The 26,024-nt window shown below is 47.3% G+C and overlaps 2 protein-coding genes across 4 annotated transcripts in view; both read right to left on the bottom strand.

The window, feature by feature from the left end:
• The window catches only part of FAM53B (family with sequence similarity 53 member B), a 61,227-nt gene extending 45,791 nt beyond the window's left edge, over nt 1–15,436 (bottom strand). For 2 of the 3 annotated variants that reach the window (XM_071563119.1, XM_071563118.1), the window contains exon 1: nt 9,704–9,806. The gene's annotated coding sequence lies outside the window, so the exon portion shown is untranslated. Of the gene's footprint in view, nt 1–9,703; nt 9,807–12,929 lie in introns of those variants that run through there. The other variant, XM_071563120.1, reaches the window with a different exon arrangement.
• A 1,792-nt stretch (nt 15,437–17,228) lies between these two features.
• EEF1AKMT2 (EEF1A lysine methyltransferase 2) lies at nt 17,229–25,885 on the bottom strand. Its single transcript, XM_071563123.1, is given in 7 exon segments — nt 17,229–19,040; nt 19,043–19,131; nt 20,036–20,252; nt 21,107–21,214; nt 24,347–24,461; nt 24,969–25,034; nt 25,802–25,885. Coding segments are annotated over 7 exon segments (690 nt in total). The 5' UTR covers nt 25,858–25,885; the 3' UTR covers nt 17,229–19,001.
• Nucleotides 25,886–26,024: the final 139 nt, after the last annotated feature.

Genomic DNA, 26,024 nt, shown 5'->3' with positions numbered 1-26,024 from the left:
TGGATCAATTGCCAATCCTCATCATCTTCCACCAGTTCCTCTTTATGCATAAACACTCTAAGACTGCAGAACCCTCATGTGAGGTACAGAAACATGACCACTTAGAACCTTCCAAAAATTGAAATTATCTCCCTGAACTAGGCAAGAAATACTTGAAGAATTTCAGATGCTTTCAGCAGACAGTCTCTGTGCCCACACAGGGTAACACACATGCCCACTGCCACCTGCACACCCTACACTGTTTGGATTAGACCAGAGAACTTTGGCTTTTGGGCAGTCTCTGGGGGTTCATTCCTCAGTGAGAAACAGCTTTCAAAGAGCTCCTCGGCTCCTGAAAGACGAACCCAGAGCCTTTATTAATCCTCTTAGCGACCAAAAGGCACTTTTTGCTGCTGTTTGTCCATTCATTGCCATCAACACTGGCAAGGGGAAGGCACAGTGAAGGGAGGGAAGGAGCCCTCTGGGGTCAGGCACCCTTTGCCCACGCTGCCACCTCCATCTCTACGTGAATTTCCAAGCGCTGCATCTTCCATGAATCTCTTTAACGAACAGGGAGCCAAACATCTGTGAGTTGTCTGAATTAGTGTGAATTTGGCAGACTGAACAGCAAACTCGGATCGCCCCGCAGCCTTCACATTTCTTGTTTTCCTCGGGTTCATTAAATACACAACAATCTGTTACCAGAAGATGGTTCCTACGTGCACAGGCTGCCAAGGAGCCTGTTTTGATGGCTCTGGTGGAGATGGGGGAATGTGTGAGGAGCAGAGGGGGGGCTCTTCCTCAAGCAGTAGGACAGGGAGAGGATGGGCTGCACCCACCCTTCCTCCTCCAGTGACCACCCACCACGTGGCAAAGGCTGTCTCTGGCACGTAATCCCAGTGCAGCCAAAGCTGGAGGTGATTTTGGGAAGCTTCAAGGGGAACAGAGCAGAGTGCAGGACAAGCAGGGGAGGATGCCTAAAAATGCCAAGGATGACCTTCAGCATCATCCCAGCTGGCGTGACTGTGCCACAACCAGATGGAGGAACCAGGCTCTGCCAGGGTTATTCATACTCACCAGCAGAGCCCTGGGCACGAGGCATCCCTGATCCTGGGGGAACTGGGGGGTTCCCACTGCTGCTGGGCAGCACAGGGCTCAGGCAGGCAGAATGGTCCAACGCTGTGATGGGGAACAGCACCAGAGGCTTTGCCTTCCCTCAAAGGAAGTCTTTTGCTATGAGGAAGAAGTCAAAGCAAACACCCACTCACCGTGTTTACCCATTTAAATCAAAGCCAAAGCAGCACTGAAACGTGCCCGACAGCATTTCCACGGAGTCATTCATTGAGAGCTTGGACTTGGCTTTTAGCTGGTGTTTTTAATATCACAGGGAGACGCTTGCGAGGCTGGAATAATATGGGATGTGTTGCTGTAACACACTCTCAGCTCCTGCGAGGTGTCAGCAGCACGTAGAGCCCAAACCTTCTGCAGGTTTGGCTCCATCAGGGGCTCCCTAAGGGCCAGGCAGTGAGATGCTTCCCCCTGTGATGCTGCAAGCTCAGTATAGCTCAGTGAGCCCCAGGTACCACTGCCTCAAAGCCAGGTACCCCACCAGGTGATTGTACAGTCAGAGGAATAATACACACAGAGGACAATTTTCCCAGGATTGGGATGCTTCATCCCCTGGAGAAGCCTAAGTCTCATGGAGCAGAGCAGGATGAGCTCCACTGTAGCTTGGCAGCCATAAAAGTCCAGATTTTGCAGCCTGTCACAGAAGCCTGTCACAGAGGAAAATTTAAGAAAAAAAAAAAGAAGTAAGTGGAAATGCAAACAGCCCTGGTTTTATTTGGGCAGGCACGAACTTCATCCTGCCCAGCCTTCCTCGAGATCATTTATGACAGTGTGAACATGCAGTAGTAAAGGGAAAAAAAATTTGAAATCTGCATTTTCCACCGCAAGTGTCTCCATCTCTGGATAGTCTCCATAGATCCCTCTTTCTCTCACTCCACAGGTAAAAATCAGGAGGAGAAACAGCCATGGAAAGGGGAAGCCCAAAGGACAGAGGGGTTGGCCCCAGCACCAGCGTGGTGTGAACCACAAAGCCCACTCCTGAAATGGCACCCTGAGGAGAACTGACCTAAATGCTGCATCCCATCCCGGCTCCAAAGCTGCCAGCAGGATACCAGGAAGGGAACTGTGCCAGGTATTTTGTCAGTGCACAAACATGAATGATTGCCCAGGACAAATAGGGCAGCAAAAACATCCATCTTCATCACATGGAAAAAATATGTATCAGCCTGCAACCCTCATGAGTGAAGGAATTAATGAATCCTTGAATTTGTAAATCATTATGAAGTCCCTAAAATAATGACACCACCTTTAGCTAAACATCAGGTTGTGTTAGAAAACAACATACAGGGGTTTTTATAGATAATAAGGACAACAAGACGTGCCACTGACAACAACAGAAAGAACTGTGGAAATATTAGTCACAATGTAGAAAAGTGAGAAATGGTCAATATAAATGTTAACACTGTCCTAAGGAAAAAGGAAAACCACATGGTCATGTTTGTCAGGAGTAACCTGGGATGATATTAAACAGCAAGCCCTAAATATAGATCTCTTTTAAACAACAGCTCCAAATAATTTACACCTTCAACTGTTGTAAGATTGTGCCAAAAAGTCTTCTGAGCCATCCCCACTGATGCCTCCCAAGGATGGTCATGAGCCGGGGTGATAAATGTGATGGCCCCCGAGACCTCGAGCCCAGCAAGGCTCCAGTTTCAGTGCGAGGTCGGGGAGTCAGGAATCACAATTGCAGCACCAGCAAAAGAGCTCTCACCTCAGCTGATCTCTTTGTGCAGGTGAAAGGCAGCACTGGTCTAACAGACCTCATTAAAGCACACAGGAGTGCATGACAGCTATTGACAACTTTACCTGGCAGATCTCAGACTTGCAAATAACTGGCAACTCTGGCTGCAAGAGAAACTAGACTGTCACCTTATGCCATGCAATATTTCTGGCAGTAACTGTGAAGGAAACAGGAAAATCAGCACTGTGTCAGTGGCTCAAGACCAGCAAAACACTAAATACAGAGACCAACTTGGTAATAGAGAACAGAGAGAAGCAACCAGCACAGTTTGTAACAGAGATGTTACAACATACCTGAGAAAACTAAATTGCCTAAAAGCCACTCACCTCAAAGGCAGGGGCATGTCCCCAGGTTCCTGCACGGTGCAGGAAGATTAACAAGGTATGCAGGGATGTGGCCACAGGCTGGACAAATTGGGGTTCTCCAGTAAAGTAAGAGACAGTATTGTCTCTGTGCTCTGCTCTCCACAACCACTACGGGACCTGGAGCCTCCTCCCACCTCTGGCCAAGGTCTGGAGGAGACCCCAAAAGCAACTGAGGGACCTGAAGACACAGGTACGGCACAAGACTGGGGTAATGTGGAGTGGTAACTGCTGAGGACGAGGGCAGGAGAGGCTGGGCAGGTCCCTGGGAGGGAGCAGAGTGGCACTGGGACACCTCCCAGCACGGCGGGAAGCTGGGACTGTGCAGTCAGAGCAAGGGCAAAGTGCAATTTTTTCCTAAACAGCACAGACAATAATCATCATCATAAACTACAAGCACAGCAAATGACTGCAGGGGGCTCCCAGTTTCATCTCTGCACTGGGTGGACTTTCTAAAAGACACTGAATCATAGAATTGTTGAGGTTGCAAAAGACTTTAAGATCATCAAGCCCATGCTCCAGCAAGAATTAACTTGGAAAATTACTAAAAGTGGTGATACACAGAGCAGTCCCCAGGAGCAGGGCTCTCCTGGCTCCCTGCTCTACACCCCGCGTGAGCTGCTCCACCCTGTTCCCTGCAGTCCCACGTCCCAGCACATTCACCAGGGTGGGATGTGCAGGGAACAAGAGGCAGGACTGACAGAGCAGCCCCTCCACAGGCTGGCCTGGCTCTTGTCCCAGCTCTAACACGGCTCCTTTTCAACCTGTCACCTTTATGGTGTATCGTGGGGTACACAAGAGACAGTCACAGGGAGGGCACTGACAGCACAATCCATCCCACTGGACAGATGGGACTTTTTATCTTAAATTGAGTTTAAAATACTTATATCTGAAACCTCCATGGGAAAAATAATTTCTACCAACAACATCAATCATGTGCAAATGAAAATGTGAGTGAGAGTTTCTAAATGAAGCTTTTGGTAACTGTAAATCTTCATTAACCACGATGCCTTCACTCCAAGCAGTACCATCCCATTGCACTGCATTTCATTTGCAGCACAACTGATATTCCAATAAAAATAAAATCATAGAACGGCCTGGGTGCAAAGGGACCCCAAAGATCATCTCGTTCCAACTCCCCTGCCTAGGGCAGAGACACCTTCCACTGTCCCAGGTTGCTCAGAGCCCCATCAAGCCTGGTCTTGGACACTTCCAGGGATGGGGCAGCCACAGCTGTGACTGAATTAACCTGTTTTTCTGAATTAACAGAGAGACAAATGTGGATTTTTTACTTTCTGTATCTTTGTAATTATAATAGCTCCTCAGCTTTGGCACACAATTGTAGCTTTTGGCATCTAGTTCACAGTATTAAAACTTGTCCTTTTAAAAATATTATACAATATTCATTTGTAACAGCTGGAACAAAAAAAAAAGGCCACAATAACAGGGTTAATAATATTTATACATGAAGTAATTTTATAACATTGACATGTTTCCCAGCACACCAGAAGGCTGAAGGTTCTCAGTAAGGTTCAGGCAAGCACAGAAACATAAAACTCAGTTATTGTGATGTTCCCACATTACTTAAAGTGAGAAATGGCCACTACCACCTGGCCCAGCTGTGCTGCCAGGCTGTCCTACCCAGGCAAGACCTGCATTAATGCCATTGTCCTTCCCTAACATTTCCCAGTGCTGCAGAATAGGGATGGTGGGGCTTGTGTAACTCTTGTGTTAGAGGAGCAGGAAGGCTTGTCTGGGGTCACTGCAAGAGTCATCATGGGGAAAAGCACAAGAAAAGAAAAATCTGAAGTGCAAGTAAGTGCATAACAGACTTTAACTCATCCCAAGGATTTAGGAGCAGGATAAGGAGCGTCTTTCAATTCCCTCAGTCCAGACCAGTCGTTAAGACCAAAAGAAGCTGCTGATGCACCTTGACAGCCCCATCCTCCTGCACCACCACCTCCCCAAGCCCCGCTTCTCCTCTGCCATCCAGAGGATTTCTGGCCCTTCCCTTCAAGGGCTGGTTTTGAGCAGACAGAGAGGGAGAGCAGGATTTCCAGCTGCTGGGGCAAAGCTTGCCAGATCCCATTTTTTACAAACCCTGGGAGAGGTAACAATATATAAGCTGAAAACAGCCACAAAGTAGAACTCTTCTTTCACTCTGGTCCCATACCTACCGCACAGCACAAGCCCTGAGCTCTGGCTGCTGAAAGCAAGAGCTGTGGCCAGGAGCCACAAATACAGGGAATGATGTAGCCCAAGGGATGCTTCAAATGGACTTCAGAGGAGTGACACCAATGATGCTGCTATATTTAATCCTCTAAAAGCAAAACCATGACCAGGTCTCCCTTGGGTACATTTTTAGGGGGGAGTTATAGAAACTCAATGCACCAGAAGAGATTTTTTGCACTCACTTGACTAGTTCTTAATATATTACCCAAATGAAGTGATTACAGAGCCAGATTCACCTGGTACCTCCCACCCATCCATACAGGGACCCACAGCCTGCAGTGCTGGGAGCAGCCACAATTCATACAGGGCTTGGTGCTCCTCCAGGTCAGAAAGTGCAGTTTGCTCCTCCAGGTCAGTTAGTGAAGTTTATTCCTCCATGCATTTCAAATAAATTTCTAACATATCAAAGCTTATTTCTCTTACATAGCATATGTCAGATCCATAAGATGGGGTATCTTACATATCCAAACATCATAGGCCTCAAAACTCATGGATCAAGGATCTGATGCCAGGAAAAATTCTAGTTGTAAATTATCTGCACGATGACACTTTTTCATTTTCAATCCCCACTTCACCTGTGGGTGACTAAAGACACATCCACAGCCTGTACTTGCAGGGACACACCAGCCCAGTTTTCCGAAACAGGTTCTTGCTTGGGAATTTTTGTCCCTTACAGGCAGCCAACTCAGAAAAGTTTGGGAAAACAAACCAGCCCACGGATCTGCTCTCTGGTTCACTGTAGCAGAGCCACGTTCTGCATTGCTGCTCTGCAGAAACAGCTGGGCTGTGGGCAGCCAGGCTGCAACTGCGGGCACGGAGTGTGACCTTGGAAAAGTCCTTTTTCACAATTACAACACGGACACTTCTCGCAGGGAGACTTGTGTGCAGAACCAGAGCTCCAGGGCTCAGGTCTGCCAGAGCCCTCACTGCTTTCAAGGAATTTATGGAAGGTCTCATCCCTACGAAGAGTGGTGGCAGGGACAGACCCAGCGAGAGGGGCTCCCCAGGTTGGAGCAGCCCCTCAGGCTCCATAACCCGGCAGGCACAGATGAGTAGCACTGTGGAAAATTCCCTCCTCTCTGCCTGATTAGTTTATATTTAGCTCTCTGGGGAGCAGATGTGCTGGAGGAGCTGTTGTTTTGGTGGTGGTTTTGCACAGTCCCACGGGGACCCCTGCAAGGTGAAACGTGGCCACCGGACACGGCTCTCACCGCCCACTCCGGATGGGGCACGTGAGACCAGCGACAGGCACAGCCCTCTGCCACTCATCAGACCTTTTTTCAGTTGTTTCCCCAAGTCAGCAGGCTTGCTTCCTCTTCCTCCTCCTCCCCGTTTTGGAGAGAAAGGAGCAGAAAAAGTCAGCCAAGAAGAGAACTTGCTTGAGGAGCTCCAGAGGAGCAACCTCCCATCTCCTCTGCTGGGCTGGTCCCACACAGCCAAGGGAATAAAGCTTGTCTTTCTGAAGGTATTCTCACTCTAGGAAAGAGTTTTGGCACATGCAGAAAGCCCTGCTTGCCCTCACCCTCCCATGGGATTTGGGAATGAGACTCAGCCCCTCCAGGCTGAGCTCCCCAAAGAGCATCTCTGGCACCTTGCCCTGTCCCAGCCTGTTGGTCCAAAGTCTGCTCTGCCACAGATTAATGTTCATTAGGACCATTTCCCAGCAACATCATTTGACAAACCATGTGATATGGGAGGGGGAAGGGAACAAAACCAAAACCACCCTTTCAACTTGAGGGTGTCCCTCTTTCCATCTGAGATTTTACAAGGCAAGTACAAACCACCTCCACCCGGACAAAGATCAGAAAAAACTCTGTGCAACAGTATAAGAAAGAAAGAAAGAAGTAAGAACAGTCAAAAACCACACAGATGCCATTTGAGAAATCAGAAGTCAACCAGCAATAATAAAATTGACAAATTGGATAAAGCTCGTCCCTATCCCACCAGGACACAGCCCATGTGCCTGTTCTGCACAGGAATACAGGTGTTCTGGCAAAAAGTTGCATGTCTTGTTTTACCTATACTTCTGCTGAAAGTAAAGCAAATCTTTGATACTAAAAAAATATTAAGTGCATATAATTAGCCAAAGCAGATTTGGGGATTTATATGTTTGTCTATTTGCATATTTATGCATATATATATTTATACAGGTATCCATACCTGAAAATTAGTCTACATTGGAGCTGAGTCTGTCCCACAGTCTGCTTGATGTCCATATACAAAAATCTGGCTCTTATTCACAAAAAAATCAATTATCTACTGAACTGATTTGCCCAGATCTTCTATGCAAAATTTTGTATTTACAGCAAAAAGTCATCTGCTTTCTATAACCAGTGTGGTTCCTGGACACCTTGGTGCTGCAGAGAGCTGGAAGTCTCCAAAGTTTCCCTCCCTGCCCTGGGTTTAAGCTGGAAGTGAGAAAGTCTGGCACCAGGAGCTCAGCTGCAAACTGCCAGCACGCGTGGCCATGCTCCACGTGGCCGTGCTCGGCAGGGCATCCTGCTCTCCTTGGAAGGGGAGAGAAGGAAGCAATTCCACTGCAGGTTGTTTGGGCTGGGTTTTTCCCCAACCTGTGTAAGTGAGGAGGCTGAGTCCTTCTCCCAGGAAAGTGCCTCCAGCATGGGGTGAGCAGCCCTAACCCTGCACCCCTGAGCCCGGCCATGCCAGAGCTGGGTGTAACACACCCACCAGCAGCATTCTCAGGCTCCAGAGGACTCTTAGAAAAAAAGAAATAAATCAGAAACTCTCTTCAAACCCGCACTGAGCCACGACAGGTAAGGACAGAGCAAATCTCTCTGAAATTCAGGTTTTTTTACTATCACACTAATTAATCTGTTTCATGACCCACCCCAAATATTTTCTCTAGAAACATTATCTACATTGTTTTGGGGTTTCTTTATTTCTTTTTCCAGCCCTCAGCCAAGCCCTGGTAAACATTTCTGCCCACATCAGAGGCAGGCCAAGGAAATCTGGGCTTTGTGATTGCAGCAGCATCTCCTGTGCTCAGAGATACCCGACCCTGGGCAGGGATGCTCGCAGCACTCCGTGTTTTTACTGGATGATGGCAAGGCACTGCTACCTCTGCAATTTGCAAGTAGTTTTTAATCTGTCAAAATAGACTTTCGTTATTGCTTGAGGATTCAAAAGGAAAATATGCACATCTGGTTTCAATCGCCAACTGAAGTTTCGTCTATCAGCCTATTTCATAACAAATTACGCTTACTTTTTACTCCAGAGGATTTCCTAAGGAGGGGATGAGCTGCCAAGGTACACCAGCGTCTGTGGAGACCGCACGGCACCGAGAGGCAGCGGCACTGCCCAGTGACAGGCACGGCGCCGGTGCAAACTCACTCTGGGTCAAATAAACTAAAAATACTGAGGAAAAACCCTTTTATTCGTGAAATCGTTGCATACAGCTGCACATGAAACCTTCACGTACTGTAGAACCCCAACAACCTGATGTCACTGAATGCAGAAACAAGACTTAGGGACTTTCTAGGACAACTCCACTGCCAGGGCACTTAGCACTGCAAGGAGCTGCCTGAGTCACACCGCAGCGGCGTTGGGTGCTGGAGATCCCCCGGGACACGGGCCTGCCCCCCTCTCTTGCTGCCGGGAACCACCTCGCACGTGCCGGAGTGAAATCCGAAGCATGGCACGGTGGGAAGCGTGTGTGATGTCCCTGGGAGGGCTGGCGAGCATCCCTGCAGAGATGCTCAACCACGACTCCCCCTGGGCTGCAGCCCCACCGTGAGAACCCGAGACTCGGCATCCGAGTCTCAACCCCCTTAAACATCGCTCTCGGCCCGGAGAAAGGAAAGCACGTGTTGATCCGCTTGCAGGAAGAAATTCCAGTGGCAAAGGCAGAGGAATCCGACGGGGCGAGGACCGCTCGCTCCCCGCACGCCAAACTTCGGAGAGCCGCCCTTTCCCGCACGTCGGGCGGTCGGCCGGGGCTCAGCATCCCGCACCCCCCCGCCGCTCCGGGCAGACACCCCACTGCCCCCGCTCCCTTCGGACGCCCAGGCGATTTCTCCGCGTGCCCCCTGCTCGCCCCGGCAGAGACGAGACCGGACGGCACAAAGGCGGACATTCCCCAGCCCGCTCCGCGGGGATGCTGCGGCGCGGGGGGTACCACCATCCTCCCCCATCCCCTTCGTGCCGCCCCGGGCCGGGCAAGGCGCACCGTCGCTCTTTGTCCGCCCCCTCCCCAATAGCCCCCGGGACGGCACGACCTCTCTGCGCTCCGGGCATCGCTTACCGGGCGCTTCCCGTGGTGGCGGCGGCGCGGCCCGGCCGGGCCGGCTGTGAGCGCCGCTCCGACCGCGCTCCGCTGCCGCCGCCGCCGCCGTGCTGCGGGCGGGGCGGGCGGAGGGAGGGAGCGAGGAGGAGGAGGAGGAGGAGGAGGAGAAGAAGGAGGAGGAGGAAGAGGAGGAAATGGGCTTGTCACTTCCTGAGCGGAGCCAGCGCGGGCAGAGCCCGGCCCGCACCTGCGGAGCGCCCGCCCCAGGAACGCGCACACCGGAGCGCTCGGTGCGAGGGAAGGCGAGGAACACCCCCCGACAGCCGCCCCGAACGCGCATCCCAGGGGTTAAGCATGGCCAGAAAGAGCGTGGGAGGGAGGGAGGGGAAAAAAGGTCTAAAAATAATAAAAAAGGGGGATCCCGGGCGGCCGTGGGGCTCTGCCCGACAGGGAGTCCCGGGCTGGGCACTGGCAGCGCTCCCGCGGCATCACTGCCCACCACGGCCCCGCAGCCCGGGATGCTGCGGGTGCGGCTCGCGTGGGGCTCCGCGGCTCGTTCGGAGGCCAAGAGTGACTCCTGGTGGCACGGCCGGCCCGGGGAGGAGGAGGAAGAGGGACAGCGGGGCTCCATCAGCCGCACAATAAAGGGTCGCCGCAGTGGGAAGTAGCGCTGAAGTTTTGGTATATTACAGACACACATCATCCACCGCTGCATCCACAGGTGGGATTTGGTAAAAAAAAACCAAACAAAACCGACTCTTACTTTTACTTTTTCTCCATTGTTCGTTTGGTTTGGGTCTGAAGGGACCTTTAAAAACCAATTAGTTCAAACTCCTCTGCCATGGGCAGTGACACCTCCCTCAAGCCCAGGGTGCTCCAAGCCCTGTCCAACCTGGCCTTGGACACTTCCAGGGATGGGGCAGCCACAGCTTCTCTGGGCACCTGTGCCAGGGCCTGCCCACCCTCCCAGACAAGAATCTCTTCCCACTATCCCATCTAACCCTGATCTCTGTCAGTTTGAAGCCATTCTCCCTTGTCCTGTCACTCCAGATCCTTGTCCCAACTCCATCTCCATCTCTCTTGAAGCCCCTTTAGGCACTGGAAGGGGTTGTCTTGTATCCCTGAAGCCTTTTCTTCTCCAGCCTGAACAACCCCAGCTCTCTCAGACTCTCCTCAGCAGAAGGGCTCCAGCACTCAGAGCATCTCTGTGGCCTCCTCTGGACTTGCTCCTACAGGTCTTTGTCCTTCCCGTGCTGCTGGAGGCAGCACTCCAGAGTGAAGACTCTACCCGAGCAGAGTAGAGGGAAAGATCACCTCCCTTGACCTGCTGCCCATGCTGCTTTTCATGTAGCCCAGGTCGTAGGTGGCTTTCTGGGCTGCAGGTTGCCAGGTCATGTCCAGCCTGTCATCCACCTGTAACCCCAAGTCTTCTAGGCAGGACTTTTTTCCAGCATGTGTTTTGGGAAGAGTCTCTGATTTGGCAGAACACAAGCTGAGCAAAACACTGCAGGAGTGAAGGTGGCCGTGGGTCCTCCACAGTATCCAGAGGCACATCTGCTTGGCTTCACATGGGAGATGGCCTTTAGGAGCGATGTGCTCTGACAGCAACATTTTCCATCCACCCAGGCTGCTCCACGCGCAGCACGTGGGCTCCTCCCGAGAGCCGGCGTAATTAGTGAACAAGGAAACTACATGACAGCTCAAAGGAAGATTTAGGACTCATTACAAAACAGAGCCTAAACATTAATCTTAAACATATGCGAGCAGACAACACAGATGTCATCAGGAATGAATCTGCGGCTGAATTTCATCCACCCGGCTGGATGGCCGGGCACACTGCTGGGGTTGGCATGTAGGGACATGTAAGGGCATGAACAGCAAGGGAGGCTCTGGCTGTGCAACTGCACAGTGGTCTGGGTGTCCTGTCCCACTCCTGCACAGCCAAGGACACCAAATAACTGTCGAGGAAGACTATCAGTATTTAATATAATTAAGAAGAAAGAGGTAAGTAAGCAGAAGTAGCGGGTGGAAATTTAACAAGGGAGCAGCTCCCACCAACACAGCAAGGACTGATCTCAGCAAAAGTGGTTCTGTACTCAGTACACATAAAATTAGGCAGGAGTGGCTGGTTTGAGTGGGTGATGAACAGGGAGAAGGGTTTGATGATGTGAAGGGGCTTTGGCATCAAGCTCCTCCATCCCACTCAGTATTTGCTTTTCTTATCACGTGTTGAGACTGGTAGCAATAAAACACTTGCTAACTCCTTTTCCAGAACTTAGGGAATCAAGTTTGAAAATGTTCTTTTATGGCTTCCCAGTGGAATATTTCGGCAATAAAGCTCGGAGCATAATTGAATCCATTCCCGTGGCAGCCTTGGGCTCCAAGGCTCAAGCAGAAAGTTGCTTTCTGTCTGTTTCTGCAGCTCACTGCAAACCCAGCGTTTTCTGCCTCTCCTCTCTGCTTCCCAGCAGATGAGCTGGCTGTGGAGCATTCCCAGCCCACATGAAAGCCTATTGCTGAAGCACAAACCTGCTTTCCACAGATAGTATTTCCAGTAACATTGTTTAAATGTAAAGGCTGGCCATAGATCCCTGATCTGGGCAGTGAAGAACACCTTTGTCAAAATGGGAAGTGACAGAAATAATATTCAAGCTTTAAAGAACTGGCCATGAGAATTTAGCTGTTGTGGACAGAAAATTCAGTCAGTTCAACTCTGAGCTGAATTTAATTTATGTTTTCGTCTCAGATGTCAGCTCTTTTGCTACCCACTGACTAGGAGCTTTCCTGATGGGAGATGGAAACTGTGGATAGGGAAAAATCTAATGACTCCCACAGTCCTTCTGAAATGACTCTGGGGTCCAAGTCATTGAGACAGGTCAATGTAGCTGTGCAAAGCCCTGTGGAGAGACACCATTTCCTTCACTTGCAGTGCACAGGCTTTGGCTGCAGCTGCAGCCTGCTTTCCATGCAGCCTTCCCAGTGCTTCACTGTCTGCTCCAGTTTGTTGTTATTCAAGTCATATTCACCAAGGTTAACTAATAATTTCAGAATTGTCCCTTTCACAATGACCTACAACTGCGCTGTCCTAAGCACTGGAGCAATCCCAGTTATTTATGGGTTTATTCTTCTAACTCTCCTGCCAGACGAGGAACACAGGCAAGGGACTTGCCCAAAGCCAGAGAGTCAGAGCATCCCAGTCACAGGATGTCCAGCTATCCAGCTGTGCCGGGTACCACATACTCACAGGGGCATCTTGGCTCCACCAAAGGCCTCCAAGAGCACAAAATGGAAACCAGCTCCACAAGGCACACTCCAGTTTCAGGGGAACTCCTGAAATTCACAAGCAGAAGTATTTTTAACAAGTGTTTCATACCCAGGGAACAAGCACATGTCTGTAAGATGATCAGTGTGCTCTGGGTCAGAAAGTACCCAAATCATGGACACGTGACACCTGAACAACTGAACCATTGCTGTGCAGAGTTTGTAATGAGGGATGGAGTTCTGACTACAATTGGCATATGACACCAAACCTAAAAATCCTTCTTTTATTCACAGGTTATTTGCTGCACACATGCGACAGCTTTGTGTTTGCTGCCTCCCTTCCCACCTTGGCAGAGGGAATGACTGCTGAGCTCGGGGCTGCCCCACACAAGGTGCAATGGAAACAGCTGATGGATAAAGTAAGCAGACCATGAAATAAGTATGTGAATCTCACTCTTGCCTGAATGTGCTTTTCACTTTGTCAGCCATGTTCGTGTCTGCATTGGCTTAAGATAAGCCAGGAGTTATTTGCCCATAATTCCCAAAGCTCAAGGCAGCTGCAGACATGCCCCAAGGCAGTACCCTATGATGGATAAGCAGGAGTGCAGCACCCATGGAGTTTGGGAGGAGCCAGCAGGGCTAATTAACACCACAAATTGGGGTGAAAGAGCTGAGATCCTTCTGCTTGAATGTCAGTTCTCAACCCCATTAACAGTCCAGATTTCTCACTACATGCACACTCTTCCCACCTCTGCTCCAAACGTAATGATGTCCATGAATACCTGGCTGCTGCAGTGACTGTGCTGAGTTTCTGCTCCCTCACTGGTGTTTATTAGCTCTGACTCTCCAGCATGAGCTTATGCACTTGTGATTATCCGGATTTATATGCTACCTGGCAGCAATTGGTTTGCCTGACAGCACTCAGTTTCATTTCCAGTAACATAAAAACGGGCTCGTTTCAAGCTGTACTGTTCCCTAACAAATGGAAATTAAGCCGCAGGTTGGCTTTTCCCTTATTAGTGTTAAACAAAACACGCCAGCGTTCCTTTCCCTCCTTTGTCCTGAGGCTATAACACCTCATCCCCTTTCACTGAAAGCCCTTCGTAGCCATTAATTGCTCCTCAAGGAGATACCCACAAGGGTTAGATCACACTCAGCGTTCTTCCAGACAAGGCTCAGGACAGAATTGTCCCTTCCATGCCACCCATTCATCCCTGGAGCAGGTAACACTGTGAAGGGCAGTCTACCCCATCCTCTTATCCCAGAAAAGGCAGGGAGCAATGGAAATGCAAAGGCAAATCTCCTGGTGGCAATGCAGAGCCCTGGCCCAATTATTTTCTAAGTGCTCTCCTGCAGGAGACGATTCGATACGTTCAAATGCTTAGAGGGCCTATAAAATGGAGCAGTTATTGTTGCAGCAAGCTGTGTTCTTTACCTTTGGCATGCCAAGAGCAGGAAAGCAATCCCAGTGCCAAAACACTGAAAATTTTGCTGTATGTTGCTAAATACCAGACTTAAAGATTTTGTCTGGTATGAAATAACATAAAATTTGGCAGTCTTATACCAGGCACCCTGGAACAGAGCAGAACAGACATAGCAGAGTATATATACATGCAGATTTCCCTTACAATGGCTACAGAGCTGCCAGTGCATTCCTGGAATGTGGAAAGACATGGAAGCCAGTGTCAGCCATGGAGAAAAGCATGCTGTGCCTAATGCACCAGAAAAGCTATTCAAGAACTCATCCTAACACAAAAATAACTCCAAAGGAGCTGTGTCAGCTCAGCTTTGGAGCTTCACAAGTGTCTGTTTGCTCTGCCTTGCACACCTGGATACAAACCCAGCAGTTCTAAGGGAGGGATTTGTTCATCCCCTTGTTTGTCCATTCAGGCCTTCACAGATTTCACAGTCTGCACCAGAAACATGTGCAGAACTGAAATAATATCAATACAAACGATGTGAGAGAACAGTGTTTGCTCTGCAGACTCACACCTGAGACCTGTGTGGTGGGACATGCACTTCTTCACTCAGGTATAACAAGCTCTCCTGTGAACAGCAACAGAAGGTTTAAAAACACAAATATCTGAAAGCTCCTTTTTGGAAAATACAAAGTTTAAAAAAAGGCTGAGTCTCCTTTTGCCACAGATGTTAAACACCCCAATCCTACAACACACTCAAGGCAGCTGGCCATTCCCAGATTTCAGAATGGTGTTGCAACACCAGATTTGAATTTGAGAAGGTGAGCCCATAATGCAAACAGTTATTTCAACCTGATGCTCTCAATAATGATTTGAAGAAATATTCTGGTAGGACAGAGAGCCTGCTTCATCATTGCTGGCCCTGTCTGCAAAAGCAGCTGCCATAATTCTGTTGGTGTTTGTGATGTAACCAACCCAACAGCTCTTAAAAAGAATGTAACTCCCAGTAATTCTTCATGTTACATCACAGAATTATACTGAGTTTAAAGAACAGAATATTAATTCCATATCTTCTAAGCCTTAAAAAAAAAGAAAAACCCAACCATAACCCAATCATTTAAAAACCAGACTATGAACAGGACTGGAGGCCAGGCTGGATGGGGCTTGGAGCAACTTGGTCGAGTGGAAGGTGGGTGGAATGGCAGGGGGGTTGGAATGAGATGGTCTTGAAGGTCCCTTCCAACCTAAACCATTCTGGCATTCTATGACTGTTCCTGCTCCTTAAGGACTGTTACAAGAATATCCTCTCTCATAAGAAGGAGGTCATCAAGAGGGAAGCCAAGCAGTAAGGGAACATTAACCTTCCCTCTGAATGTTCTCTGTTCATTCAGGTGTGTCATGATTTTCATGTCTGGCATTTCTCACTCTTTAATTTATATAAACATGATTAGAGGAGTATTTACTTCATGTGATGCTGAAAGGGCAAAGGCTTTTTGTCTTGAGAATCCAGTTAGTTCACACTCTAGCAGAGTCCCATATGTAGAAACTCTCCTAGATCAGACACCTCAGATCAAGAATTATTTCATTAATCTCACTTGGTCAGCTCTCCCAGATATTTCATGCTGACAGTTCACTTCTATGATACACACCATAAAATTCCAGGGTAAAACACTCCAAGCTCTTTCAGCAGTACAAGCACCACTACAAATACAATGGCCTCTCCCTGTAAATGCCTCAAAAGAGGATCCTTAAACAAAATTTGCTTGGCAATAGGAGGGATCAGGAGTTGGGTATCAGATGTCTGAGCTGCCCCAAGCACAGATGTTGGTGGAGGTGCTGCTTGTTTGGGCTTAGGCACTAAAAGTCATCTTCCTGGAATAAAAGGTCAGTCCTGAGAGCATTCCCTCCTTCAGAACGCTGTCTATGAACAAGGGAACACAAACCTTTTCTGTTCTGCCCATGTTTTATGCAAAACTCCACAGAAAGGTTTGCCAGCTCTGCATCATCATCCAGCCTAAACTCGGTCCTGCAGGAAAAGCCTGTGGGCTCAGCCACCTCCGAGATCCATGGCAGATGTTGGTTTTACTACCCACAAACCTCATATTTGACAGTGAAATCACATACAGGGTTTCCAGATAGCAAAACAATAGCAGGAAAACGTGTTTCAAATCCTGCATTTATTCTCCTGTAATCTGGTGTTGCAGCTGAAACAAGAGTCACACAGCACTGTACTCATGAAGATTCCAGCCTTCAGGAACTATCATGATGCACTCCCCAAACTTCCAGCAAACCCTCACCCCTCCTAACTCACTGCTTACTCCTCTGCCTCTCTTTTAGCTGAAATGCATCAACATTTAGAGATGATACCTCCATCAAGAGCCCCCTGGCAAGACAAACTGCCCCAAATCAAGGACAGTCTTTGACGTGTCGTTTCCAAATCCTAAGCAGCCAAAAAACCCTCATTGCTTAAGTCACTATTGGAGCTACAATCCAGACTGCATTACCCATAAAATACCAGGTTTCCAACAGAGCAGATTTTAAATAGTAAGCCTTTGGTTATTGTTGCCTTAAAATAAAGCTCCTAAAACATGATTTACAAGCATTTTTCTACTCTCCAGTGAGACCTGAGGGTGTTTGGGCCTGAGCAGGAATATGCAAACTACACATCAGATGCAGAAATCCTTAGTTTCAGGCAACTTTGGGAAGCTTTTTGTTTTACAAACTATATAAAAATACCACCTGGAGAACAAAAAGTAATAATAATCAACCCCAGGAAGAGGAGAAAACAATACTTGTCCTTAACTTTATAGGTATCATGGAGTGTGAACCAATGGTTAAATTCCAATGAATTGATTAAAACAAAATCCATGACAACCATGATTTTATTTTCATTCCATAATTAAACACACATCATGCCTTCATTAGCAAAAATTAAAACAGATGCCCTAAACACATCCTGACAGAGTCCTGGACAATGAAAATTTCCTCGTGTTGGCTCTACCTGATGCCAAATCAGCTACAAAATGTCACAGGCTTTTTATTGAGGCTGTTATCAGGACTGTGCTTTGAATCCTTTGTACCACTCCACCAAAAAAATCCCCTGCCTGGATTCCCAGTTAATTTCCCATCATTCCAGGTGGCTGCTGGGCAGAGGCAGAACACAGGACTACAACAGCTACCCAAAAGTAACCAGCCCTTGGTTTTGGCACTCAGTTTAGGAACCCAGGCCTGGCCAAATATGCAAAGACTTATTCACAGGGACTAAATTTGTTCACTACTGTTGATAAAAACCATTCTTCCAATGGAATATATCCCATTTTGCAAAAAGATATAGAATTAGGATTCCTACCTTGAGGACATGGACAAAAGGATCACAGAGGGAGGACTCACCACTGTGCAAATAACGTCTTAATTCCTGTCCTGGGGAAGGACTACAAGAGTTTATTGTCCCTTAAAGATCTCCTGAACCCTGGGAACTAGAACTGTGGAAACTGGGAGAAGCAATTCCCTGATAAGCAAACATGACCTTGCCTGTGGAACAAAACCTGATTGCCCAATAGGGCCTCCTTGATGTTTGAAAGAACAAGTTTATTGTCACCTGCAAATGGCTTTGTCAAGGAATGGAGAAATCTGAAGAAATCTGTCACCTGCAAATGGGTTTGTCAAGGAATGAAGAAATCTGACTTTCAAGTAACAGTACTCAGAGGATACAAAGCAACAGAAGAAATAAAGGTAAGGAAATTAAGCAGAAGGATCACACATGGAAGTTTTTAAAAAGTATATTTAAAAAAGGAACAAGGAATGGATAGTTGTGCTTTGAATTCTTTTGGATTATTCAGCTAAAATCCATCCTGAGAAATTCACTGGAAAACTGATGGTCATTGTGGCTCTTAAGACATTACTATAGAGAAAATTAACAATGAAGGAGGCACATGTCACTCACCAGTGAGACTGTGAGACATCCCACCTTTATGTATTTGTGAGATCAGGGAAAATAACTGACCAGGCATGAATACACTCAGGTAAGGGAGACTTTAGAAGACACTCCCTCTGTGGGAAGAGAGCTGAGGTATTTCAGGGGAGGCAGAACTATGCTGCCTGAGAACCTCTGAAAATCTCAATTTAAAGCACTAACTGGTCTTTTTTTTTGCAAGTGCTCTATTTTTTATATTCATTTCCCTCCTTAACAGCTACATTCATGTTCACCAAAGAAAAAAATTAAAGATTAAGCACTTACATATCAAAAGCCTGTTCCCTATTCCAGTGCACAACAGAGAAATAAGATTTTTGCTTTGTAGAATACCTTTACCTGCATTGGTCACTGATTACCAACACAGAAATTAAACACCAGGTAACCTTTTTGTTCCAAACACAAATACCATTCAGTTATATTTGTATCTGTAGGTAGAATGTCTTATTTCCCTCTCACTTACAAACATGCAGCTTCCCTAGAACAAGTGAGGTTGTAGCAAGGACAAAATTTATGGGTAAGTTATGCAAAGCTGAAATGTTTCTAGGGCAATGTTTTATAGCCCCTTAGAGTTCCATACAGGGTATTTTACTGTGCACTCAAAAAGCATTTATTTACACACGTGTCTGAGGTTTTCTGTCAGGTTTAAAGTTCAGACTTTTCTCATCTAATCTAATTTGTCCAAGATGGATGGCCTCATTTTTTTTTCCTTTGGAAAACCAATGCTGTTACACTGTTTCCAATTCTTCCTCCAAAGCAAAACTTGGGTGTTGGCAGCTCCTCCAGAATTTCAAATCCTGCCAGACAGAAATTAAAATGCTTTTATTAGAAGGAAGTCGTTTTATTCGCCTCTTGGATAACCCTTTGCAAACCATTCTTTATTCATCTGGAAAACCTGCAAGTCAGTTAATCTATGAGTTTATAGGATTGTATTGTTGCACTGCACCACTGCTTTATACAGCTGAGCCTCTTCCATGGGTAATAAAAATCTCAGCTGGCTGACTCACATAAATTAATGGCAGAAAAGATGAGAACTTGCCAGTAATTTCAGTTTCCCAGAAGGGACAGTTGTTTCGGATCCACACTGAGTTTCAAGCCTCAGGCATGAGATTCAGGAGCTGAGTGGCATGTAAAAAAAATCCAGGATGGATCAGAAAGGCAGCCGAGGAAGTGACACAACAGGTCACAGACTTGCCAGTTCTTCTAAACATGAGTAACAACATTACCCCAGTTTCAAAGCAATCAGAAGGGTGACCTGGACTGGTAATAAAGGCCCCAAAGAGAAAAAGTATCACCTGGGTATACACTTTCCCAGTGCAATTAGATGGACAGCCCCAGCCTCCCAAGTGTAACAAAACCTGTCCTCCCCTGGCACCTGAGCACTGGCAAACACAGGAGATGAAATTCCAGGGGAAAACAGAGGGAAGACAAGCTGAGATTTTTAAACGCAGATTGGACGTGGCGCTGAGTGCCATGATCTGGTAAATGGACTGGAGTTGGACCAAGGATTGGACTTGATGATCTTGGAGGTCTTTTCCAACCCAATCCATTCTATGATTCTGTGATTCTATGATTGACTATCCTCTTTGCCTTCTCTAATCCCGATCTGGGAAAACCAATATGCTAACACAGACATTAAAATTCACCCATCCCATCCTACAGCAACCCCGAGCTGGCAGAGGGTTCTGTTGAGCAGCTTACCTTCTCTGAACTCGTTCAGCAGCTCCTCCTTGGTCCAGTTGCAAGATGTGATGAGGAAGAAGCCCCCTGGTTTCAGCACCCTGCGCAGGGAGCTCACGTACTGCTGCCTTTTCCCCGCCGCGTTGTCAGGGTTGAGGCTCACGGCATCAAAAGTGCCCTTGTCAATGCAAATGTCAAAGCCTGACAGCTCAGCTGATGGAGACAGGAAGTCTTCTACCTAAACCAGAAGTCTTCAACTGTGAAAACAATCTTCTACTTGGGAGCTCCTGAACCTTTAATGGGAAGCAAGACTTTAAAATACAATGCTTCAAACCTGACAAAAGGTGTGTCTGGGAATGGGTAACCCAGAGGCTTTTCAGTGCCATGGCAGCTTCTTTCTTCCCTGTGTATTCTGTGATGATCTATTTGCTTTAATCTAAAGCTCAAACTAACACACCTGAAGTTCATTCTTTAAATCATTACTTGTACTTTGCTCCCTGCTGTGAGTCAGGCACTGCACAACTGCAGAAGAACACAGTGCCTGCCAGAGAGATTTTACAACTCACATACAAGAACAGAGACATCTCACAGGTACTGAGCTGGAGGACAGAACAGCAGAGCAGAAAGCTCAGAGTGACAGGCAGTCATGGAATCACAGGATGGCTGAGCCTGGAAAGGACCTTTGGAGGTCACCTGGTCCTACCCCTGCTCCAGCAAGGCCTCTCCAACTTCCTGTTGCACAGCTACTGGTAAGGATCTATCACTTAAGGATTTTCTTCCTCTATCTCAAATCTGAAATTCAGAATGTAGCAGCCAAAATACAGGACTCACCAAAGGGTGAACCACTATCCTGCTCCCTGCTTCAAGCAAGGAAATCTTTTTAACTCCAATTGCTGCTACAAACAGAAAACAAAAATCAAGAACAAAACCCTTCTAGTAAACAGAGATTTATTTGATTAGATTTCTCTCACAAATGAATGTCAAAAGGCATAATTTGTTTAGTACCCTGAGTACATTTGAGTATCAATTAGGTTATTTAATCTTGGGTTCAATTGCTCTGTATTTCCTCAACAAACTTTTCTCAAAACTTACCTTTAGTTTAATGTTAGACATCCCTTCTTTCTCTCTTACTTTTTCTGAAAGCTGTATTGCAGAAGGGGAGTAATCAATCCCTGTGAGATTCACGTAGCCAGACTTTGCCTAGACAGAAGCAGAGAATCTTAATCAGTGCACTAGTAATTTTTTTACCCAACCAGTTTATTCCCTATCTATAATCCATTTATCTCTCCTCCTCTTAATGACAGGGAAAAAAACCAATCCACCTTTTACTCATTTTTATACCTGTTACTACTACAAGAGCTAAATAGCTCAAGGAATGAGTTGAAATAATTCCATTCTGCCTAAATACCTCATCCAAAGTACTGCTGAGTGAAAGCTGGTTTATGTCAAGTGGAAAACTGAGCAGAACTGTGAAAAGTAACACCCTGGAAGGGAACAGGCTCTCTTATCTACACCAAAAGTAAGCTAGAAACCAGGAATTTTCAGTGATGAGAACATGTGACAATGCCAGATGCTTCAAAACAAGGAAAAAATTACTCTCTGACACATAACATTTGAGATTGAGCAATTATTTGGTTTATAACCCAAATTGTAAGTGCCAAAATACATAATACATTATACTAGTACAGAAATCCACTGCAAAAATCATACATTTTTCTAATTATTCATGCTAATGCCTATTTGAATCCAATTATTTGCATGCTGAAAGGTCTCTGTATCAGCAATTTTCAGGCAGGTTATGCATCACATAAAAGAGCATACAGAGACTTTGTTAATCTAAGTTTGGAGGAGATAAGGATAACCCAGCTCAGGGAACTCAGGCAGTGAGATCCAAGCAACCCTTTGGCAAAGCAGGTGGGCACCTTGCCTAGGCTGGAGCTGGGAATGTGGGAGGGGAGCAGGGACACATGTCTGCACTCCGAGGTAGGAGCTGAAGGGACCAGCTCAGGATATCACGTGTGTCAGTTGGCCTGGCTAAACCCAAACCTAACAGGAAGAGCCTTGATCCTATGGCCAGCTGCAGGCTGTCACAGCAGAGACAGGGAGGAGGCCTGGCTTTGTTTTAATTTGGAAAAACACACGGACTTGAACTGGCATTAAGTAACAAGCTGCGTGTCTACTTTTTCCAAAGACTGACACCTCACCAGCAAGGAAAGCCATGAGGAGTTTTCACAACAGTCCTCCTTCCTTCCAGCAGCCCCTCAGGCCTGTGAGCTCAGTGCTAACCAGCTGTTCTGAACTGAGGGCTAATTGCAGCTCAACACAAAGACAGTGTTGTTTGCATGGGATGGAGAACAGCTTATTGCTCAGGCTGCTGCCCACGTTCCTCCCTGGAGCAAGACAGGCTTCCTCAGATGCCTGGGCTGAAGGCTTGGGGGTGGAAGAGTAGTTCCCACAACAGCTCCTCTGTTTGGAAAGGAAGGGCTTGAGTCACTTCAGGGAGTTCCCATTCACTCCTATAGTCTCCGGGGCAGAGAAGGAAAGTTTAGAGATAAACAACATTAAATGCTGCTAAACCTGTAGTGCCTGACTGAGACAGGAAGGGATCCTTCCCTCAGGTGCCATCCTGCAGCTGGACTCCTGCCCTGAAGGTGGTATTTATAGCCCTCTTCTGAAGCTTCTTGGAGAAGCAGATTAAAGAGCAGAAGGCAGTTTGCACTGGTACCAGCTCTGCCCTGTGCTTGGGCCTCTGCTGCTGCTGCCAGGCAGACACCCCAACAGGGGTGAATGTCCTTCACTCCAGGAAAGCTTTTCAATATTGTTGGCTGCCACAATACTCATAAAAATAAGAGAAGGTCACAGCTTTATGTGGCAGAGACCTTTCCTTAGAAGAGCTGGAATTTTTGGAAGGCAAAAGAAATACTTCATAAATCCAGCCTCTGACATCCTTCAAGTTAAGAGGGGTAGGACTATGGTCTACTTGCCATATAAAACAGAGTCCCATTTATGTGGTACTTGGGTCCTCTAAAGTAGATCCCTTTTAGAGAGGTGCTACTAATATCCTCTATGACTGAGTCTTTTCCAGGATTGCCATTTCTATCCCATTATGGAGTCCAACTCCAGGGGCAGAACAGTCTTATGGTATCTGCTGTTCTTGCCAAAAGAATCCCAACCTGATTTTGAAAGCCTGGCAGAAAACACACAAAAAAATTTTCTTTCACATAACTAAGCAAGTGAGATGCTGAATTATTTAGCAAAAACAAACAGTATAATTTTTGAAGTCACTTTCAAATGAGAACTGGACTGAAAACTTCCCACAAAAGCAACCACAGTACTCTGAGATGTTTCATGTAAGGGAAGAGGGTGCTTTTACTGCAGTTTAATAGTTTTCAGAAGCTGTCAGGCTGTCATTATCCCATTACAGTATGAAAATCAGTTTCCCATTTGCAAGTGGGGTCAGTATAAAACTGAAGTCTTACAAATGAGATTTTTCTGTTGGATATTTCAATGATGATAGAGCTGGCTAGCACTGCACTTAACAATTATCATTAATAGGCTAATTTCCCTTAATGAGAGGAGCAATTTCTGCTTTTGATGCCATAACTTCCCCTGTGCTGTGGTGTAGCAGCAAGTCCCCACCAAGGTTTTAAAGTCTTCTAAAATAAAGTCCATGTTAAAAAAATTTCCATTACCAACCTGACTTTGACTTCCAGCCCTTTCAGTTTTTACAGTAACTCATGGAGCCAATGGAGAATGCAGAAGTGACACTATGAAAGCCCCTTTCTTTAACTTCTCCCCTGCACTATTACACACACACACACAAAAATCAATTAAATCCTAAACATCTCTTACCACTCTATAACAACCTCAGAACCAACCTGATCAGAGCTTCCATCCTGACAGAAATAATGGGCACTTCTTGAAATTGTTAATAACTTTTTAAGTCATTCACCAGGAAACCCTTGGGTTTACCTACTTTTTCACATCAGTAATGAGTGTTATTATCAGAAATGAGTGCATAGGAAGGGTCTGCTTTTGCACAAGAGGGTACTTTGTGCACCAGTCAACTCCCTTATCTGGAGGTGTTTTCACAACAACAGCAAGAAATGCAGTTTTAAATGCAGGGAAACAGAAAGGTAAAGTTAAAATAAGAGCTGCTCAGGCTGATTTAAAGGCACTGTAACCTTTGAAATGTGAAGTATTGACTCTGTATCTCTCACAGGGTTACATCTCACCAGGATATCCCAGTCACTCGCAAGAACTGCAACTGAACTGCTCTGCTTGGAGCTCTGGCTGTGTATAAAAAATACCCAAACCTTGCAATATACCAACCAATTCAACCAGTAAAACCCCATTCCCAGTTCCAATGTCAAGCACAGAGCTGTCCAGGGGGACCTCGTGTCTTTCCAGCCACCTGATGATGCGCACCATGCTTTCCTCTCCAAACCTGTGAGAAACAAGGGCTCAGGTAATTAAAACAGCAAAAATCTACGTAAGATACAGCAAATTTATTTCATCCCTTGCTCTCTCCAGCTTTTGCAAAGCCCCTCTTACTGTTATTGAAGTAACAACTGCCATAGCTCATAGCCCATGTTTGCTCTGTTCAAATTAAAGTTAATTTAGAATTCACTGCAACCCCAACTTTGGGAGGTGATACCATCCACATACTCAAAAAGGGAGCAGCAAGGGCAGCTTGAGTAGTTAAACCTGAGCTCAGGGATAAAAAGCACATATTTTAGTAACATACACCTCAACTACCAGCACAATTTCTGTGTAATGACAGTTGCCCAAGTGCCACTGCTTTGCAAAACTGGGCAAGAGAAGAACTGGTGGCTTCAATGTTAAAACTCCTCACACTTTTGTCAGCAACCTGCTGAATTACTGGCTGCATTTTTGCAATGTGTGTTTTGATCAAGAAACAACAGAAACACCCTGCAGGAGTTATTTTATTTACCAGATTTCTCCAGCATCTCCAATGTCTTGAAAAGTTTGCAGTTCTCTTTCATACGCAGCATCCCAGCTGGAGTAGGGAGGGAAGAAAGGAGAGGACATTGCAATTAGTTATGGGAAATATTTAAATTAAAGAGTGAGGGGAAGAAAAGGTGAAAGAGGAGAAATATAGGCTAGATATTAGGAAGAAATTCTTTACTGTGAGGGTGTGAGATGCTGGTCCCCTGCACAGGAAGAACATTGAATTTTGGGAGCAAGTCCAGAGGAGACCATGAAGATGCTCTGGGGAAAACTCAAGAGCCTCTCTGCTCTGGAGCCAGGCTGGGAGAGCTGGAGGGGTCACCTGGAGAAGAGAAGGCTCCAGGGAGACCTGAGAGACCCTGCCAAGGCCTGAAGGGGCTCCAGGAGAGCTGGAGAGGTACTTGGGACAAGGCATGGAGGGACAGGACACAGGGAATGGCTTCTCAGTGCCAGAAGGCAGGGTTAGATGGGATGTTGGGAAGGAATTCCTGGCTGGGAGGGTGGGCAGGCCCTGGCACAGGTGCCCAGAGAAGCTGTGGCTGCTCCATCCCTGGGAGTGTCCAAGGCCAGGTTGGACAGGGCTTGGAGCACCCTGGGCTGGAGGGAGGTGTCCCTGCCCACGGCAGGGGGTGGCACTGGATGCTCCTTCAGCTCCCTCCAACCCAAAAGTAACACAACACACAAATCCCCGGCCGGCTCGCGCTGGGAAGGCCCCTAAAGCTCATCCATCCCATCCCATCCCCGCCCAGCACGGGCAGCACACCCAGCGCTGTCCCCGGGCTCGGCCCCGCTGCCCATGCCCGGCCCGGCACTCACTGCTGCCTGGTGCCCAGCGCCGACGGCTCGAAGGGCCGCTCTGCGGGCGCGGCCATGCCCGGGCGGCGGGCGGAGCTCCGGGGCGGGGCGGGATCCGGGAGGGAGGGACGGCACGGACCACGGAGGGACCGGGAGGGATGGGATGGGAACGGCACAGCCCAGGGAGGGACTGGGATCCGGGAGGGAGGGACGGCACAGCCCGGGGAGGGACCGGGATCCGGCA

The sequence above is a fragment of the Pithys albifrons genome, chromosome 9 (assembly GCF_047495875.1).
Source record: "Pithys albifrons albifrons isolate INPA30051 chromosome 9, PitAlb_v1, whole genome shotgun sequence".
Lineage (NCBI taxonomy): Eukaryota > Metazoa > Chordata > Aves > Passeriformes > Thamnophilidae > Pithys > Pithys albifrons.
This window is presented reverse-complemented; position numbering and strand designations above follow the sequence as displayed.